Source organism: Aethalodelphis obliquidens, unplaced genomic scaffold, assembly GCF_003676395.1.
Source record: "Aethalodelphis obliquidens isolate GAN/ISIS:26980383/991018 unplaced genomic scaffold, ASM367639v1 scaffold5, whole genome shotgun sequence".
Taxonomy (NCBI): Eukaryota; Metazoa; Chordata; class Mammalia; order Artiodactyla; family Delphinidae; genus Aethalodelphis; species Aethalodelphis obliquidens.
Genome location: NW_020837949.1, coordinates 32146795 through 32165755, shown reverse-complemented (window position 1 = coordinate 32165755; position 18961 = coordinate 32146795). Strand labels below are relative to the sequence as shown.

Genomic DNA, 18961 nt, shown 5'->3' with positions numbered 1-18961 from the left:
CTATCATTAGATCATGTGCCTAGAGTCAGTGCCCGTAAAATCCGGGCGGTCTATAACCACGGGAAGGTGTGGGTTCCAGCCAGATGGACCTCTCTCCTCCCACAGGTGTTTTCCTCACCCTGATTCACACAAGAGCTCACATATGCATGGGGAAAAAATGAAGAATCAGAGAGTCTAAATCACGTAAGTTTGGGACCACATAATGCACCTTTGGTGAAGCAATGCTGAGGGAACTTTACAGAATCAAGCATCCCATCCCCAGAGCTATAAAATTAATGATGGAGTCAGGGTTCCCAGTGCAAAAACACTTCTGTCTCCCCTGACATGCATCTTCCTGACAGCAGAGGAGGATGAAGGGCTTTTGCTAATAGTTCCCAGACCCACACCTCAGGGACCTGGAGAAAGGGCACTCGCTCTCTCGCTCTCACTCTCTCTCTCTCTCTCTCTCTGGATGGGCCTGTATCTTTGGAAATTCCTACCACTCCAGGCTGACAGAAGCCCATATGTTGACCGTTAGGGCATAAGGCAAGATTCACTTAAGCCCGTCATCCAATAGGCTGTTTCTCCTCTGGCTGACTTACACGTTGTCATTCACAACACAGATTTATTGAGGGAAGAAAAGAATGTTAAAGAGCAAATGTTAGAGACCGCACATTCATCTACTTGGAAGGCTTCCCCCTTCCTCACATCAGTGATTGCAAAGCTAAAAAGCAGGGAAGGACAATGTCTCTCCACTTATCTCAGAGGGTTTTCCTCAACATTTTCATAATAACTAGGACAGGTTTGACTGGCACAGGAAAGCATGTCCCATTAAATTAGCAAATCCTATCGTGGAATTAAAGTTGCTGAGGTTAGACTGGTCAAGGTTTTCCATATCTGGCACTAGCTAGCCTACCCAAGTTCATTTCCCACTGCCCTCCACCCGTATCCTCTAATCAGGCCATCTCCTGGAGAGACTTTCTGATGTCACAGCCGTGTAGACTGTTTGTTCATAAGAGTTACTCTCATCTGCTGCACTGGACTTTCCTCGAACTCCTTTAGATTGAAAGTCTTCCCATCCTTCAAGATTCAGGCCTACTTCAGCACCTGTCATAGAGCGCTCCCTGGCTGCTCCAAGCCCACCTGGACCACCTTCCTAAGTCCTATGACGTTAGCACGTCAGCCAGTAGAGCTCATACACTGTTTTGAAATGTTTGACGATTTCTCATGCATCTTGCTTCCCAAGGACAGCATTAGGTCTTATATTTCTTCTCCATACTGCATAGTTCTCAGGTGGTCAAATATTAAAATCAATTCCTTAAAAATTAAGATCAGCCTCCCCTCCAGGGAGGGGTCACACAGTCCCCAGGCACTATGGGAGAATAGACTAGCTAAAAGCCAGGTTTTAATTCAAATTATCTCACTTGATACACAGAGAACATATACAAGAAGTGTGGCACATTTTTAAATGACAGAAATTCAAAATGACAACTTAAGAGAGTCTGTGGCATGAAGTTCAGGTTGTGTTATTGCAAACTTAGAGTAAGATTAAGGAACAATTCATTCATTCATAATTGAATCATGGGAACCTTAGGAATTTCTAGGTGACACACATATCTTAAGAGACCCAAAGGAGTTAATTTGCCCAAGACTACCCAATTAGTAATCAGTAGAAATAATAATAGGTAGCACCAAAGTCTCCTAATCTATAATACAGGGCTCTTTCCCTAGGAATATGAAATTTGCATATTTTAAAAAGAAGATTTACCACACTAGCACAAAATAGGTTTCAGGGGGAAAGCTTAAAGGAAGTAAGCAAATACATTATTTTAAAGTACTTAAACATTCTTTTGCTTGCAACACATTAATATGGTAATTAGAGATAATTTTTTTCTATTTCCCAAAAAAGTAAAGGATGTCTATTTGGTAAATCCTTTGTTGTTAGTAGTTAAATTATGTCAAAGATTTCAAAATAAGAAAATAAAATCTTTTTTTTCCTGCAATTTTCTTTCTTTTGAAAGAAAAAAATTCCCTTTTTAAAAAATTTTTCACAAATTCAATCTGATTGTTACTTTCAACTAATTCAAATTAGGGTACTTTTTAGTGTATCCTAAAAGTATAGTAATTCTAGCAAATCTGTATTCCAAAAGGTAATGCAGATTTATAGATCATGCCTATAACATAAAATAGCACTGGAGGTAAAAAGTATTTTGCTATGTTAACAATGAAATCAGATGAACTACCCAGTAATCCCACTGATAACAGTAAATGAAAAAGGCCCCCCCAAAGAGTAAAAGAACTGAGTATGTGGTGGCAGCTAAAAGCAACAGATAGAGTCTGCTGCTGCATTTATTTGAGACCTTTGATCTCATCCAAGGAAATGGGCAGCCAGCAGCATCTTAAGCTCTGTAAATGCCCCACTAATGCACTTGAATATGAGGAAAAATTCCATTTAACACTTAAGCTTAAATGGGAATTTTCACAGGCTGTGTATTATAAAGTAATCAGTGATGAGTGAAGACGTGCTTAGTAAGTACCTGTCAAAGGAAGGTAAAGTTATCTTTAAGCTATGACACTGCACCAATATAAGAATCCAGCTAATATGATGAACATATTTTATGTTGTTTATAGCTTGCCATTTAATTCAATCCAACACATGTTTATGTACTAGATGCCAGGGATTCAGTGGTGAACAGACATATAGTTCCTGCCATCATGGAATCAGAATCCAGTGGGACAGACAGGAAAAATGATGACTTAGAAGCCTCACCAATGCATTTTTCATATCATTCTCTCCTGTTTTAGCACTTTTAAGGTATCAGCTCATGAAATTTCTACAATAAAGCTCAACACAGAAAGGAATGAATAACTGATTCTTTACTTTTCAAAGTGACAAATGTAAGGTAAGACCTTGTAATAGTGCAATGGAGTGAGGACTGAAACCTAAGAAAATCACATTCCTGTCCAGGCAGGGTTCCCCAGCACCTAGCCTGAGTCTCCTTGCCTGTCACCCACCTGGCTCCTCCACAAGGACAAGGAGGCCTATGAAACCACGAGGGCAAGGACTGAGTCTGTCTACCTCATTTTTGTATTCCTGGGGCTTATCGTAGTTTCTGGCATATAGAAGAGGCTTAATAAATATTTGTTCCATGATGAGATGAGGGAGTTCAGGTGTCCTGGTGGGAACTGTACATTTAGTATCAAAACAAGGTCCATTGCAACAAAAAGAATAAAATATCTAGGAAAAAACCTACCTAAGGAGACAAAAGACCTGTATGCAGAAAATTATAAGACACTGATAAAAGAAATTAAAGATGATACAAATAGATGGAGAGATATACCATGTTCTTGGGTTGGAAGAATCAACATTGTGAAAATGACTCTACTACCCAAAGCAATCTGTAGATTCAATGCAATCCCTATCAAACTACCACTGGCATTTTTCACAGAACTAGAACAAAAAATTTCACAATTTGTATGGAAACACAAAAGACCCCGAATAGCGAAAGCAATCTTGAGAACGAAAAACACAGCTGGAGGAATCGGGCTCCCTGACTTCAGACTATACTACAAAGCTACAGTAATCAAGACGGTATGGTACTGGCACAAAAACAGACATATAGCTCAATGGAACAGGATAGAAAGCCCAGAGATAAACCCATGCACATATGGTCACCTTATCTTTGATAAAGGAGGCAAGAATATACAGTGGAGAAAAGACAGCCTCTGCAATAAGTGGTGCTGGGAAAACTGGACAGGTACATGTAAAAGTATGAGATCAGAACACTCCCTAACACCATACACAAAAATAAGCTCAAAATGGATTTAAAGATCTAAATGTAAGGCCAGAAACTATCAAACTCTTAGAGGAAAACATAGGCAGAACAGTCTATGACATAAATCACTGCAAGATCCTTTTTGACCCACCTCCTAGAGAAATGGAAATAAAAACAAACAAATGGGACCTAATGAAACTTAAAAGCTTTTGCACAGCAAAGGAAACCATAAACAAGACCAAAAGACAACCCTCAGAATGGGAGAAAATATTTGCAAATGAAGCAACTGACAAAGGATTAATCTCCAAAATTTACAAGCAGCTCATGCAGCTCAATAAAAAAAAACAAACAACCCAATTCAAAAATGGCCAGAAGACCTAAATAGATATTTCTCCAAAGAACATATACAGATTGTCAACAGAACTACCATACGACCCAGCAATCCCACTACTGGGCATATACCCTGAGAAAACCATAATTCAAAAATAGTCATGTACCAAAATGTTCACTGCAGCTCTATTTACAATAGCCAGGAGATGGAAGCAACCTAAGTGTCCATCATCGGATGAATGGATAAAGAAGATGTGGCACATATCTACAATGGAATATTACTCAGCCATAAAAAGAAACGGAATTGAGTTATTTGTAGTGAGGTGGATGGACCTAGAGTGTGTCATACAGAGTGAAGTAAGTCAGAAAGAGAAAAACAAATACCGTATGCTAACACATATATATGGAATCTAAGGAAAAAAAAAAGGTCATGAAGAACCTAGGGGTAAGATGGGAATAAAGACACAGACCTACTAGAGAATGGACTTGAGGATATGGGGAGGGAGAAGAGTAAGCTGTGACAAAGTGAGAGAGTGGCATGGACATATATACACTACCAAACGTAAAATAGATAGCTAGTGGGAAGCAGCCGCATGGCACAGGGAGATCAGCTCCGTGCTTTGTTACCACCTAGAGGGGTGGGATAGGGAGGGTGGGAGGGAGGGAGACGCAAGAGGGAAGAGATATGGGAACATGTGTATATGTATAACTGATTCACTTTGTTATAAAGCAGAAACTAACACACCATTGTAAAGCAATTATACTCCAATAAAGATGTTAAAAAAAAAACAAGGTCCACCCACTGCTATTGGCTGACATGGTGTTCCCTTGTTTTTCATCAGGTCACAAGCACAGCATTCAGAGGTTCTGCAAACCTGACCACACCACAGGGCAGGTCTAGAACACCAAACTCTGTAAGCCGTGGTTGGAGTTGTGTGTTCCTTTGGTACTGAGCTGTTTGCTAAAGACGATTAATGTGGAAAAAACCGTGATACCCGAGGGAGGTCTTACATCGTTCACAGCCTGCAGCTCTCAGCCAGGTACAGGTAACCCCCGATGGTGAGAAAGTTCACTTTGAGCATTTCACTTTTACGAAAGACCTACATTGGTACCTGTGTTTTTTTTTTTTTTTTTTTTTTTTTTTTGGCTAACTGGAAGAAATCCCAAGAGAATTTTCGCTTTTACAAAAAAAGGTGAAAAGTGAACAAAGCGCTCAGCGTTTGTTTTTGCAGCAAGCTGTTAGAGAGGCAGCGCAAACCTGAGCAGCAGGGGTGACCCCCCATCAAGCTACTCAGGACCCACACAGCATCTCAGCATCAGGGCGCCATCACTTTGAAAGGAGTCTGTGAGGTATTGTGCTTTATCTCAATTTATCTTGTGCACATATTAGCAAGATGTATCCTAAGGTAATTGCTTATTCGCTTTATACCATTTCGGCTTACGAAAGGTTCCATGGGAAGGCTCTGCTTCCAGACAGTGAGGGAAACCTGTATCAGGTTTTCAGCAACAAGTTAAACAACTGTTGAACTCCATTTGCTTTTTGTACTTGACTGGACAAGAGGCGGAGGGTTGCTTGTTTTCTACAGTGGGAGAAGAGACCTCAGGGTGACCTCTGGCCCAGGTCAGGGTTTTTACAAAATAACCAGTGAAAGTGGCCTGTGATTAGGTGCAGACGCTTCCCTGGAGAGGACAGCAGCATTCCTTAGTTAGCGATGCACCTATCTCTAACTTAAGGGTTTCTTTGATTTACAGATGCCTGGGGAAATAACCAGAGAAGATAACCACAGAACCACCCTTCCCAGAAAGCCCAGTTCCTAGGTCTGCCCTCTAGTTTGGCCTGCAAAATGTCACATGCACAGCATCACATGGCTGTACCTACTCTCCGAATCTCTGGGGAGTATTTATAGTTGAACATCAGAGCACTCACCTTCTTCAACTGAAGACTGGGAGAAAATGTCTTTTGTTATTATTGTTGCCATAAGAAAATCTTCCTTAATCAGATTTTTAGCTTATCATTTCTTAGGAGCAACTGAAGACATTAACACTCTGGAAGGGCTTGTCATTGAAAGGGGCTCCTAGGCAACCTGAGCTAGACGTGGGTGAAGTCTCTCCACCTCCCACCTCCCTGCTTTGTGGGCACCTCATCCCATTATGTTCTGTGTCCTCGTGCTGACTCTTTATTACACAGCCCCCCAGTCACTACCATCACATTTCAGGAAGTAAAGTGAGAAAAGTATAGATTTGGGGTTTGACTTTATTTATTTTGTTTTGTTTATCACTTACAGGCCATGAACTCTTGGGCAAGTTAACTTTTCAGAGGCTCAGTTTCCTTCTCTGTAAATGGAGGTAACAGCTGTGAACATTCAGAGAAAATACACATAAAGCTTGTAGCCCACGGACTGATTCTCAGTAGGAATTCACCCAAAATTCCCATCACCTTTCCTCACCTGAGGTCTGGGTCTGTCCTCACCCAGGAATACCCTAGGGTCTTGACTCACCCTTCTGTAATTCTCACCAAAATTCACTAGTCCTGGTATCACCATTTCAGGACTTCACTAAAGGGCTGACTTGCTGATCTCTGTCAAGCTAATTCCAATGGAAGCTTTGATGGCCGAGATCATTTCAGTGTGCTCTTCCCAGTAAAAGAGGGTTCCAGAAAACGCAGGGCCTTAATGTGAAAGGACACCCTCTTACACTGGGTAAGTCAGGGCAGGGATATTTTTGAATGACATTTATTTAGAGCTCCTCAAATAAAAAAGCTTTCTTTCCTTTGTAAGAGATCAGGTATTTAAAAAAGAAAAATCTCTCTGGATTTCTTCTTACCTAATACTTATGGGAAAATCAGGAACCATGGACTACCTAAATCATGGATTTTTCAAATTTTGATGTGCTTGAGTTTGAAAAGCATACAGAATCTCAGGGGTTTTCCTGAGATTCTGATTCAATAGGTCTCTGAAGAGGCCCTCACACTGGAAAATAGTGGACTATACCTGCAGAGTTTATCCACTCCACAAACCGAAATGACAGACAAGCCGGCTTACTTCAGTCAGGTTACGAGCGAATCTGAACAGGCAGCAGGTGCTGGCTAGCAAGACTAAAGTCTGCCAATTGCAAATATCTATTACTTGACAATATTCAACCTGCTCACCATGATTGCTTTTCCAAGTGCTGACAAGGAGAAGGTGCCCATCAGTTGAATATTAAATGTGCATGATATATTTTTATTAAAAAAGCAAGATAAAACAAAATAACCGCAACACAGCAGAGTGGGTAGTTTGAGGTGTAATCTAGGGACAAGTTAATATCGATTTTAATAGAGCAAGTGAATATATATATATATGTTATTTGATTTAAAATTTACTGCAAACTTCTGACTTATCTTAGAGCCTGGATACCTCTGATGGTAACCCATCTTGAACATGTTCCATTGACCAGAAAACAGGCCCTTCCTGATGTCGTGTGGTCCTAGTGAGGGGAGAGACTCCCTCAGTGATGTCCTGACTCGTTAACTGTGAGTGCTTCTTTAACATACACCAGAGGATGTTAGCACTGACCCAAACAAGGGCACAGAGCCCGGAGAAGGAATGCCACTGAATTGGGCTCAGGGATCTCCCCTTCTCACAGGTCTCAGACTCTGTCACATCTCCCTGCCTCTAAAGTCAGAAGTTATGAGCTACTCCAGGAAGATTGCGAACCACGCACTCTGACTGACTTGCTAGACTGCATACTACAGAAGTTTCCAGCAGAAAGTGGCCGGGAGGAAGCCTCATCCTTACACAGACCAGCACAAGGCCCTTTGTAGCTACGCGGGTTGAAGGAGGCTGTCTCAGGGAAAATCTGCATCTCATACGTGTGCTATTTGTATGTGTTATTTGTCCAAATATGAACAATGAAAAAAATACTGTCAGCAATCCAAACTTTTCTCTACATGATATCAAACGCCCTGAATCATATTTTCGCTAAAAGAATCATCTCATGGTCAACAGAATTCAAAAGAAATATTGCGAGTTTTCACGGATGACTCTGGCATTTTTCTAGGCAGAAAAATAAAGGCATCAAGTGTAGTTCAGACAAGTTATGACTAACCTAGGAATCTTAGTGGAAATCTGATCTAAAACAATGGAACTGGCTCCTTAAAAAATAATAAGGTGGCTCCTGGTTAGTCAACACCAACCCAGAACCCAATTCACATCCTTTTAAATCAGAGAAGCTAAAATAAGCCTAAAATAGAGCAGAAATAAATTAGGAGAGGGAGTAAATTATATAGCCTCCCTCAGAAAGCCCGCACCTGCAGCAGTGTGCCCAGTGGCTGGTGCATCGGGAGGCAGAGTAAAATGGTTACAAGCGTGCGGACACTCGGGCTCAAGTCCCTACTCTGCCTCGTGCCCGTCAAGAGTCTTTGGGCAAAATCCGTAGCCTGCCTGTCAGAGCCTCAGTTGCCCCTCCCATGAAGTGGGATAATAACATACCCACCTTACTCAGTGAGAGAATGTAGATCAAGCCCTAACACATGGCAGGTGCTGCAGATGTGTCTGCTATTTTAGGATTGAGAAAGAGAATTGCGTTCTAATACAGGCAGTAGAAAAAGCAAAGTGTGCAGGAATAACTTAGTATCCTGAAGATGCAGCAGGGGTTTGATTCCAAATCTCCTTTGTGGGGAAGAGAAAGTAAGGTCTTTATTTCAATGACTGTCTATGAAGCAGTTAAATGTTCAGCAAGCATAACCATTTGCTTCACTGTGCAAACTGCTTCAATCCAAAAAACCAGAAAAGATGTCCCGAGGAAGCAGGTCCTCTTATGTTTAAAGTGAGGTTTCTGCGTCACCAGGCTTTTCACGTAATACATGCCCTGGGAGAAAGGTAAGGACAAGTTGCAGTGTTAGGGTTAGGAGCACAGGCTGTGGGGTCAGACAGCTGGACATCCGTACCCTCCAAGACCAATGAGATCTTGAGCTGGTCATTCACTTTTCTCATCTGTACAATAGGGATGATGATATCCACGGTGCTTATCTGATCTCAAAAAATAAGATGTGAATTTGGTTCTTTGGTGTTGATCAACCAGGAGCCACCCTCTTCTTAGTCGTTTTTTTTTTTCAGTAATCAGTTCCAATGCACTGATGTCATAGGGAGGCTCTAAGGATTAAATAAGACCATGTGTGCAATGGTCTTAGCCCAGTACCTGGCACACAGGAGTCAGTACATAGTTCCTAAAATGATCCTGATATCATCAGCCCCCTGCCCGTCTGAGGAGCCTGAGGTTAAGCAGCTAGTTAATGGCAGAGAGGGACCCAGACCTCTGGGACCCTCCTGTACCAACGCACAGGTTTCTTGGGGATTCGGCGAAACTTTGGCCTGACAGGTAGGATGACTTGTTAGAGGTCGCAAAGCATGTGAGGAATGCAGCAGGGCACAGCATCTGGCCCTTTCACTCAGCAGTTATTAATCCAGAGGCTGCATGTACAAACTTGCTCCAGTGCTGCAAAGAACCAGCTCATCAAACCATGAAGGAAATCCAACCACTCGGGGACAAAGAAGAGGCTTTGGACTTCTTGTGACATTCCCCGGTAATCATGCCTCTTGGTCAGACCTGTGATAGGAGCTGCTGACGTCTGCACTGTTTTACTGTTTCCTTTGCAATTACTTTGGAATGAAAAACAAACTCAGAATTTGAATTCTAGGATGTTTTTCCTGGTAATGAATTCCCTTGCTTTCTACTAAGTCTGAAAAGTTGGCTTCAGCCAAGTTGGCTGTGGGCTCTCCATCACCTCCTCTCCACTGAGACTTGTACTCAGTGGAGAGTACAAGTACTTGTATTTTGTACCAGAGTCTTTGCATGGACTGTGCTAAGCAAGGAGTTCAGTGCTGACCGGGAGGGGCAAGAGGTGGAGGAAAGCACGCATATAAAACCCACAGGTGGCAACAGCTGTGCTAAGGCTGACGGAGCTGCTCTTTGAGTGAGTTCAGGACAGAGAAGGTGCCCTCGTCAAGGGAAGGGTGTGGCTTTAATAAACGAACTGCCTCTTATGCAGCCCTCTTCCACTGCTCACCGACAGCTGAGCCAGTGGGGATGAATTCTTGCTTTCAAGTATTTGGCAACTTTCTGAGCATTGTGGAAAGAGCAAGGGAGTGTGAAGTATGGAGGATTTCAGAACAGGCTAACTGTAAATCCCTGGGACCCTCTCCACAGTGACAGAGGTGGGATTTAAAGCGGCAGCAGATACACCGCAAAGCTGTCCTCCTCTCAGCCTCAGGATCACAGGAAACATGCTGTGTTTCTATACATATGGACATTAACCCACTAATTAGAGTCCTGTCCAGGCTGAAGAATTTTGCTAATCTGCATACTTTGACTTTTTGCCATGTGCATTCTTGTCGGGTTCCCATTTCTCCAGAATCTGCACATTATCAACCGGTTTCTCCAGGTGCTTAGGAGAGCTCTCTGTGCACTTTAAATATGAATTATAAAGAACCTGAGCTTTGAACCTGCAGGCAGCAGACTGCGCTTATAGGATTGGCAGGCGGAAAATACAGAACTTTGCACTTAAATTTTAACTCTGCATTTAAATTGCAGAGTGCTGATTGTTGGAATAATTAGGTGCTGTGAATAAAGTGTTTTGAACTTACCTGCATCCCGGTCCCGGATACAGTAGTCTGGAGAATTCTCAAAATACACGAGGTCATTTTTCGTCGGCTTTTTAAACCTCTTGTTAGCCACAGTGAAACCAGTGCCATCCTGGTTCATGACAACTTGGATGGCTCCGTTGTACTTCCTCCAGAGATAATCGCCCGTTTTTCTGAAGTCGGCCATGGCCAGCCAGCAGGTCCTCAAGGTACATGAGCCACTCACGCCGTGACACTTGCACTCCTGTTTCAAGAACCGCTTTACAGCCTGTGGGAGAAGACGGGCAAGTTCAGTGGAGGCGGACTCCAGCACGTACATGTGAAGGATATGAAAAAGAATGTATATATATATATAACTGAATCACTTTGCTGCACAGTAGAAATTAACACAACATTGCAAATCACCTATACTTCAATCAAATAAATTTTTTTAAAAAGGGAAAAAAAAGAAGTGACCAAAGACCCAGGATCCTGGGGCTCAGGACTGGGAGATGTTGGGGTCATTTGCTGGTCTCTTCAGCCATACCGCACTGCAGCAGGTGGCGGGGGACAGTGCCTGACTGCGAACGAGCTTCCCTTGGGGGATAACAAAAGCCCCACTAATTTGAATTTACTGGGGTATGGGGCCGGCTTGAAGAATGAGGGAATGAATTAGAGTATTTTCTAAAAATATATAGCTTTACTATCAATATATTGGAAATGTATACTATTACTCAAATTAACAAAGTAATCGCTAAGCCCATTTTCTTTCAATAAAACAATAATAGTGATTGTTCCTATTTCTGAGGTGCTTTCCATGTTCTGGGCATTGTAATAATGCTTTCTGAACTCTATCCTGATGACCCTGTTCTCAACAATCCTGTTGTACAGTATTTATTTTGCAGTGATTGAGGAGCAAGACTTACAGAGGTTAAACACTTGTCCAAGGTGACACAGCTGGTACAGGACAGAGTCAGGGTACACTGGAAAGTCAGTTGGTGACCCTCAGGGTGACATTAAATTTGGGAGATTGTCACTCAACTTCGCCCAAGTTATTCAGCTTAGCAGGCAGGGCTGGGCGCGCGCTGTTGTTTCGTAGAGAGGAAGCAGAGGCAAGTGGGATGATGAGGGGCTCCCTCATCAGATACCAAAAGCACAGTGACACTCAGAAAGGCAGTGGGAGAGACGGGCCTTGGAGATCTCAAGTCTGAGCCTTTGATTCTCAGCTCATGGAGTCTCAGTCATGGAGCAGAGGAGGAGAAACCTGCCTTTTGAGGGTCCCCATCCTCTCCATTTGCATGTCCAAGACAGAGGGTATCTAGGGTGGGGGGCATAGGCAGAAGGGGAATGAAACCCCTTGATGACATTATGCAAGGTGGCACTAGGAGCCAAATTCTTAGGGTAACGCATTGAGAGACCTGTTTCTAAGAACTTGGAGGTGATAGTTGGAACCTTGCTCAGCCCACTCCCTGAGGATCTGGTATAATTGGTCTAGGGATGGGGTACGGGTGGGTTGGCTCCAGAATGCAGCCCGGGTGGAGCTCCCTGCAGCACCCTAGCTCACCCTCCACCCCACTCCACAGAAACCAATGTTCCAGGCTGCCTCTCCCTCCCCGGAGCCTTGCCCCAGGTAACTCTGCCCTGGTGTTTCCTCTTCCACAGACTCAGTTTCTGAACAAGGCTATAGTATCAATGGGACTACGTGTGCAGAAATGTTCATCACTCCAGAAGCTCAGGCCCACAGAAGCATTCTAGAAGGAGCCAAGACAGCATGGTGGCTCCACAGTTGTGCATTCACTCATCCCCTTCCCAGCTCGGGCCTTGGCACCACAGGCTTCCCGCTTTGCCCCCCACGGAGGACTGTGCCCTGTTACATTTGAAATCTGTCCTCTTCAGGATGAGCCAGCTTTGGAGTGAAGGACAGAGAAGGAAGCAGGAGAAATGGCATTAGTTTGGTCTCCCAGGTCCCAGCGATCTGGGCATCTTTAAAGGATTTCTTAGAATGAACTCCTTTTCTGGAACTACACTCCCCATATGGCCCCCACCCTGTCCCCCTATCTTTATATTCCAGGTGTTTGGTATGAGGCTCACCGGGTGACTTGGACAGCAGGCCTCTGCCAGAGAAAAACCCCTAGGAGGGCCATCTTGGCTCCCCCAGTCTGCCCCATTTGGGTCACCTGTCCGGGAGCCCTCTATCCTAAGATCTCAATGGAGCCTCGCAGAACTCACTCCATGCCAAGTGCTTGGGAATTGACTATGAATGCTCATTCTTCAAAGCTTATTCCTTTAAAAGCTGGGTTATTTACTCATAAGTAATACTCCTAGATTTAAAAATAACAGGAAATATTACTTCCCTTTCTTTGTAATACTAGGTTTCAAGGTTGCAAAGTTCGAACTCGGTAACTGAAGGGTTTGCATATTAATTTAAAATATGCAAATGGAGGGCTTGCATATTAATTATTTGATTAACTGAAGGGTTTGCATATTAACTTAAAATACACCTTGTGAGCCCTTATAAATACGCACAGCTGTGGCAGTCGTACACCCTGTTGATCATCATCGTCATTCACTGCTGAGTGGCAGCAGCCACTTCCCTCTTCCTTGCTAACTTCTGTTCAGGTGTTGGGCAGCCACGTGCTTCAGAAGTGGCCCGGCTTCTCTCTGACCCGGAGCAGCCCAAATCAATAATACTAATTGCCACTGATTGTTTTCGGCAGAGGGCACGTGATGATTCAATTTGGGCCAATATGATGTTAGGAATGGTCTGTTGGGAGGCTTGTAAGAAAGGTTTCTTCGCTCTTTAGAAGGGGAGAAAGTCCTCTTCTCTGTCTCTGGATGCCGCTTTCTGCAGCAGCCTCCTTGGGACATGAGGCAGCCAGTGCAGGACGAACGACAAGCTGCAGACGGCAGTCTGGAAGGATAGGAAGAACTGGGTTCTGGAGGGTGTTGCTGAACTGCCTGAATGAACCCGCTGTGGCCCTGCCCTGCCTCCAGACTTCTCGGGATCCAAGATATTAAGTTTTCCTCATTATTTAGTGTCCCCGGGGTCTGTTACTTAATAAGCGAAAGTATTTCCACTGGAACCATGGTCAGTTCTTTTTTTGTTTTTTTTTTTAACATCTTTATTGGAGTATAATTGCTTTACAATGGTGTGTTAGTTTCTGCTTTATAACAAAGTGAATCAGCTATACGTATACATATATCCCCATATCCCCTCCCTCTTGCATCTCCCTCCCACCCTCCCTCTCCCACCCCTCTAGGTGGTCACAAAACACTGAACTGATCTCCCTGTGCCATACAGCTACTTCCCACTAGCTATCTATTTTACATCTGGCAGTGTATATATGTCCCTGCCACTCTCTCACGTCGTCCCAGCTTCCCCTTCCCCCTCCCCGTGTCCTCAAGTCCATTCTCTACGTCTGCGTCTTTATTCCTGTCCTGCCCCTAGGTTCTTCAGAACCATTTTGTTTGTTTGTTTTAGGTTCCCTATATATGTGTTAGCATACGGTATTTGTTTTTCTCTTTCTGACTTACTTCACTCTGTACGACAGACTCTAGGTCAGTTCTTGATTGTGGATTAATCACGGGCTTGACAATTAACCAAGGGGGAAAGTGAGACACCTTCTCTGGTACTGGGTTTGCTTGCATCTCCAGGCCCCATTCCTAACACACAGTCCGAGAAGTGCTCAATCACACCTGGGTGCTACCTCCACCTCTTCTATGTCCCAGGTTTGCAGACTTGAAATTCAAACCCTTAACCTTGAAGAGGGCAATACCCCACTCCATCAGCGAGGCAGAGGGAAGGGACCTAAGGCTAGGCGGCCTGACTTAGACAGTAGTTGAGGTAAGAGTAAGAAATGGGATGGAGAAGCTCACGATAAGTTTGCCTAGTCTGGAAGAATTCCAATATTCAAATGTCATAATAACGTTATAATAATACGCACCACACAGTGAGTACTGCACTATGTGCCAGGCTCCGCCCATTATCTTACTTAATTACCATGATTAGGCAAAGCGGATTAGTTTTCCCACGAAACCCGGGATCAGTGAGGAAAGTAAAATTCCCCAGAGTCACCCAGCTAGACAGAGGCAGACTAGGATGTGAATCAGATATGTCTCACTCCCAGATCCATGCTCTTTCTAAAAACACATCTAAAATCTTCATATAAATTGCACTGTGTTTTTCTCAACTTTTGAATTGTGTATACTCTGCGTCCCTCTATCCTTTTGAATAAATCAAGAATTAAATGAATAATATTAGAGACCTATTATAATGGGGCAGAAAAGAAGTAGAGAGAGATATGGGGAGGAATTACATTGCATCTTCCAAACTAATTGTCATCGAAAATCTATGAAACAGGCCATTCACAGGAGAAATACAAAGTACCAACAAAGAGACAAAAAGATGTTCAACTTCACTAGTAATCAGAGAAATGCAAACTGAAGCAATGTAACACCTTTTTTTTCTTTGCCTAGCAGGTTAGCAAATAGTAAAAAGATTGATAATTTGATAATATTTGGTGTTGGTAAGAGTATGGAAAGGAGGTGCTATAACAAACTGTTGGTGAGAATGTACGGTATCCTCTGACCTTGCGATTACACTCTGGAAATATCTGCACAAGTTTTGAAGGATGCATACCCACATGGATATTCACTGCAGCATAATTAGCAAGAGCAAAATATTAGGAAAAAACCAAATGACATCAACAGGACAAGGGTTAAGCAAATTATGGTATGTGCTTAATAAAGGAATACGATGTGGTCCTTGATTAATGATGTAGATCATTCTTACAATATAAAAGGGTGTCAGATGAAAAGCAAAATGCAGAACGGTATACGTGGTGTGATCCACTTTTTTTGGTTTTTTTTTTTTGCGGTACGCGGGCCTCTCACTGTTGTGGCCTCTCCCGTTGCGGAGCACAGGCTCCGGACGCGCAGGCTCAGCGGCCATGGCTCACGGGCCCAGCCGCTCCGCGGCACGTGGGATCTTCCCGGACTGGGGCACGAACCCGCGTCCCCTGCATCGGCAGGCGGACTCTCAACCACTGCGCCACCAGGGAAGCCCTGATCCACTTTTTAAAGGCCTGCGTATGTGTGCATACACAGAGAAGAAGGAAGGGAAAGAATGTTCATTTATAATCTGGCTGCCGTTTGAGAGGCTGCTTGATCTGGAAAGAGTTAAAAAAACAAAAAAAAACCCCAGGAATTTGGGGATTGTTCTCTGGCACCTAGAGAGAGCAGACCAGTGGCTCTCCTCTTGGATACACATCAAAATCACCTGGGGACCCTTTCGGTCACAGAGACCCTGGCCTCTCCCGGAGCTGAATATACCTGAACCTGCCCTGGGGGTGGGGCCCAGCCTTGATGGTACTTCCGGTCCAGGTGCTTCTAATACGCAGCCACGCTGAGAATCAAGTCCACACCTGGGAAAGCAGCGGAGGAGGAAAGGAGCCCGCGCACCACGGCCAGAGTCCGGGGCCCACGGAGGGCCGGAGCAGGTGAGAAATTCTCGTGGAGGGGTCGGTCTTAGGACTTAGGTCCTAGGAACTGGGATATCTCATGACTGAATTAGAAGTTGTGTCCTACCCTGTATCTTCAAAATGTTCTGACCTCTAGGGAAAATTTCCCACAAGCAGCAGTTTGCGCTAGTGCTGCTTCGGACGGCACGAAAGATGGCGACCAGTGGAGTAAAAGCCAAGCGCTCTCAGAGAGACAGGTTGCAGTGGAGGGTCCTGCCCGGAGGGACGCTCCCCCGGGGTCTCGGGAGGCGCTGGCTGAGGGAATGGTGGGCTTCCCCCGCAGGCCGCTGAAGGAGCGGCTGCAGACCTTTTATTTGCACCTTAAAGGAAATGAGCGAACGAAGGGGTAGGGGTCGGAGAGGGGGGGCGGTGGTACCTGGAGACATACATCCCAGGCGCTGCCAGTCTGGGGCTTTTTTGTGTTTGTTTTTAATTATTACTTTCAAATTTTAAAATTAAAGAACTGTTGCGCATGATTTGAAAAAATCAAATAGTCCAGAAAAGACAGTGAAAAGCAATAGCCCTGTGCTGTACCCTCTCCTCTTATCTCTCCTCCCGGTCTGCACGGCACAACCCCAGAGCGGTCACTTTTAATGCATTCTGCCCTTATGGTGGTTCCCCAAATGTCTATACGACCAGTTCTGTGCTAGCTGACCGCCAGCTTTGTGAGAAACAGAAAGACATCCCATCCTCCAGATACTATACGGACATCCACCAGAAAATTCTCTTCATAACTAAACAAATCTACAGTGACAGTGCAGTGAATGGAGCCCTCTGGAGAGGGGCGCCACGCACGGTTGGCGCAACTGAGTCCGGCAGCTCTGCCAGTCACTCTGTTTACGTATGGGTCAACATTAGATAGTTCCTGATAGACTTCTTCTTGTGGGGGGTGAGAACTTAATTCACACCTAATTTCCCTCACCCAGCTCCCAACATGGTTCTGTAAGGGTTGGTTCTGATGAGCTCTCCGACTTCAAGGAGCACCCTTACCCCTCTTCTAGTTCCAAAAGTTACTGGTGCTTTTTCTTAGGAGATGAGGATATTTGTAGCCCTTCCTTCCTCCTCCCCTTCTTCCCAGTCTCTGTCAGCAGGGCCTGTCCTTTTCTTTCTTTTTTTTAGGATTACTAATAGATTTTGCTGTTTTTACTTTTTGTTTTGAAATGATTTCAAACTTACAGAAATGTTGCAAGAATAGTACAATGAACTCTTCACTCAGATTTGCCAATTACTAAATATTTTGTCCTATTTGGTTTGTCATTTTCCACACACACACACACATACACACACATACACATGCACAGAGAGAAAATAGTCTAGATACATAAATTTCTTATGTTTGAGAGTAAATTGTAGACATGGCATCTCTTAACCCTGAAATACCACAATACTATTATCAAAATCAGGAAATTTAACATCTTTGGTACAATACTATAATCTACATACCTTCTTCAAATTTTGCCAGTTGTCCCAATAATGTCTGCTCCCTCCCCCCCCGCGCAGCCCCCCCCCCCCCCCCCCCCCCCCCCCCCCCACCGCCCCCGCAGCTCGCTTCTCCTCATTCTCATCCTTCCTCTCCTCCTCCTTCTTCTAAGAGCTATTGTTTTCTCTGGTCCAGGATCCAGCCCAGGATCACATGTTGCATTTAGTTATCATGTCTCTTAAAGTCTGGAACAGCTCCTCAGCCTTTCTTTGTCTTTCATGACATTGATTTCATTCATTCATTCGTTCATTCATTTATTAAGTACGAGGCTTGTCCTTTTGTGGTGACAAAGACGAGAGCATTAAAGTTCTGTAACAATAGTTAAGTCTCTCATGGTATGTCTAGATGTTGAATCTAAAAACTCAGAACAGTAAAGATGGATGTCAAACAGTTAACTGCATAACCAAGGACTGCATTTTATAATCTCTGATCCAATAGCATTGCCTCTGTGCTGAAGAAGAATGTTGCTGGAGTGAAGTTTGGCTTTTTCTCATTTACTGGCTACCAAGTGTGTTTACTGTAACCTAATGTCTTCCACTCTCAGGCTCATTCCACCTGTTCCATTACTTCCCCTCGTTTCCTGCGGGTTCCATGGTCCTGCATCTTCTTAAGTCCCACCTGGACACAGCTGGGATCATGCCCTCCTAGGTGGACACTCTGCTCTGCCAGATGCCATGTTTTCTCTTTTTTTGGTTCATTCCTTCTCTTTGCTGCAGCCCCTTCTTGAGTAACTCCTTCAAGGCACATGGGCGATGCATTTTCTGAATGTTGTGTGTTAAGATGTCTTTATTCAGCCTTCACACTTGGCTAATAGTTTGGCTGGTTATAAATTCTGGGTTGAAAATAATTTTCCCTCAAAACTGAAGTTATTGCTCCACAGGCTTTGGCCTCTAGTGTTACAGATGGGAAGTCTGATGTCTGGCTGATTCTCTGGCAACTGATTATTGTTTTCATTTCACTTTCCCACCCCCACCCCCCCACATGGAAGGTTCTAGAAACCTTCCCTTATCCTTGGTGTTCTGAAATATCACAATGATATATTTAGGATTTTTAAAAAATTAGTCCTGCTCAGCCCTCAGTGGGCCCTTTCGATCTAGAAACTTCAGCACTGAGAATTTTCTCTTAATATTCCACCCCCCACACACACACTTTTAGTCTCTTTATGACATTCTAATTAGTCAAGTTGCTGAACCTTCTGACTCAATCCTCCATGTCTCATATGTTCTCTTTTATAGTTTTAATACTTTCTTCCTGGCTTCTTGAGGAATAAATTCCATT

At 43.9% G+C, this 18961-nt stretch overlaps 1 protein-coding gene across 1 annotated transcript in view; it reads right to left on the bottom strand.

Annotated features, from left to right (window-relative positions):
- The window catches only part of WNT2 (Wnt family member 2), a 50058-nt gene that overhangs the window by 11929 nt on the left and 19168 nt on the right, over positions 1-18961 (bottom strand). The window contains exon 4 of the mRNA XM_027102106.1: positions 10709-10973. Coding sequence (XP_026957907.1) covers positions 10709-10973 — 265 coding nt within the window. The remainder of the gene's footprint in view (positions 1-10708; positions 10974-18961) is intronic.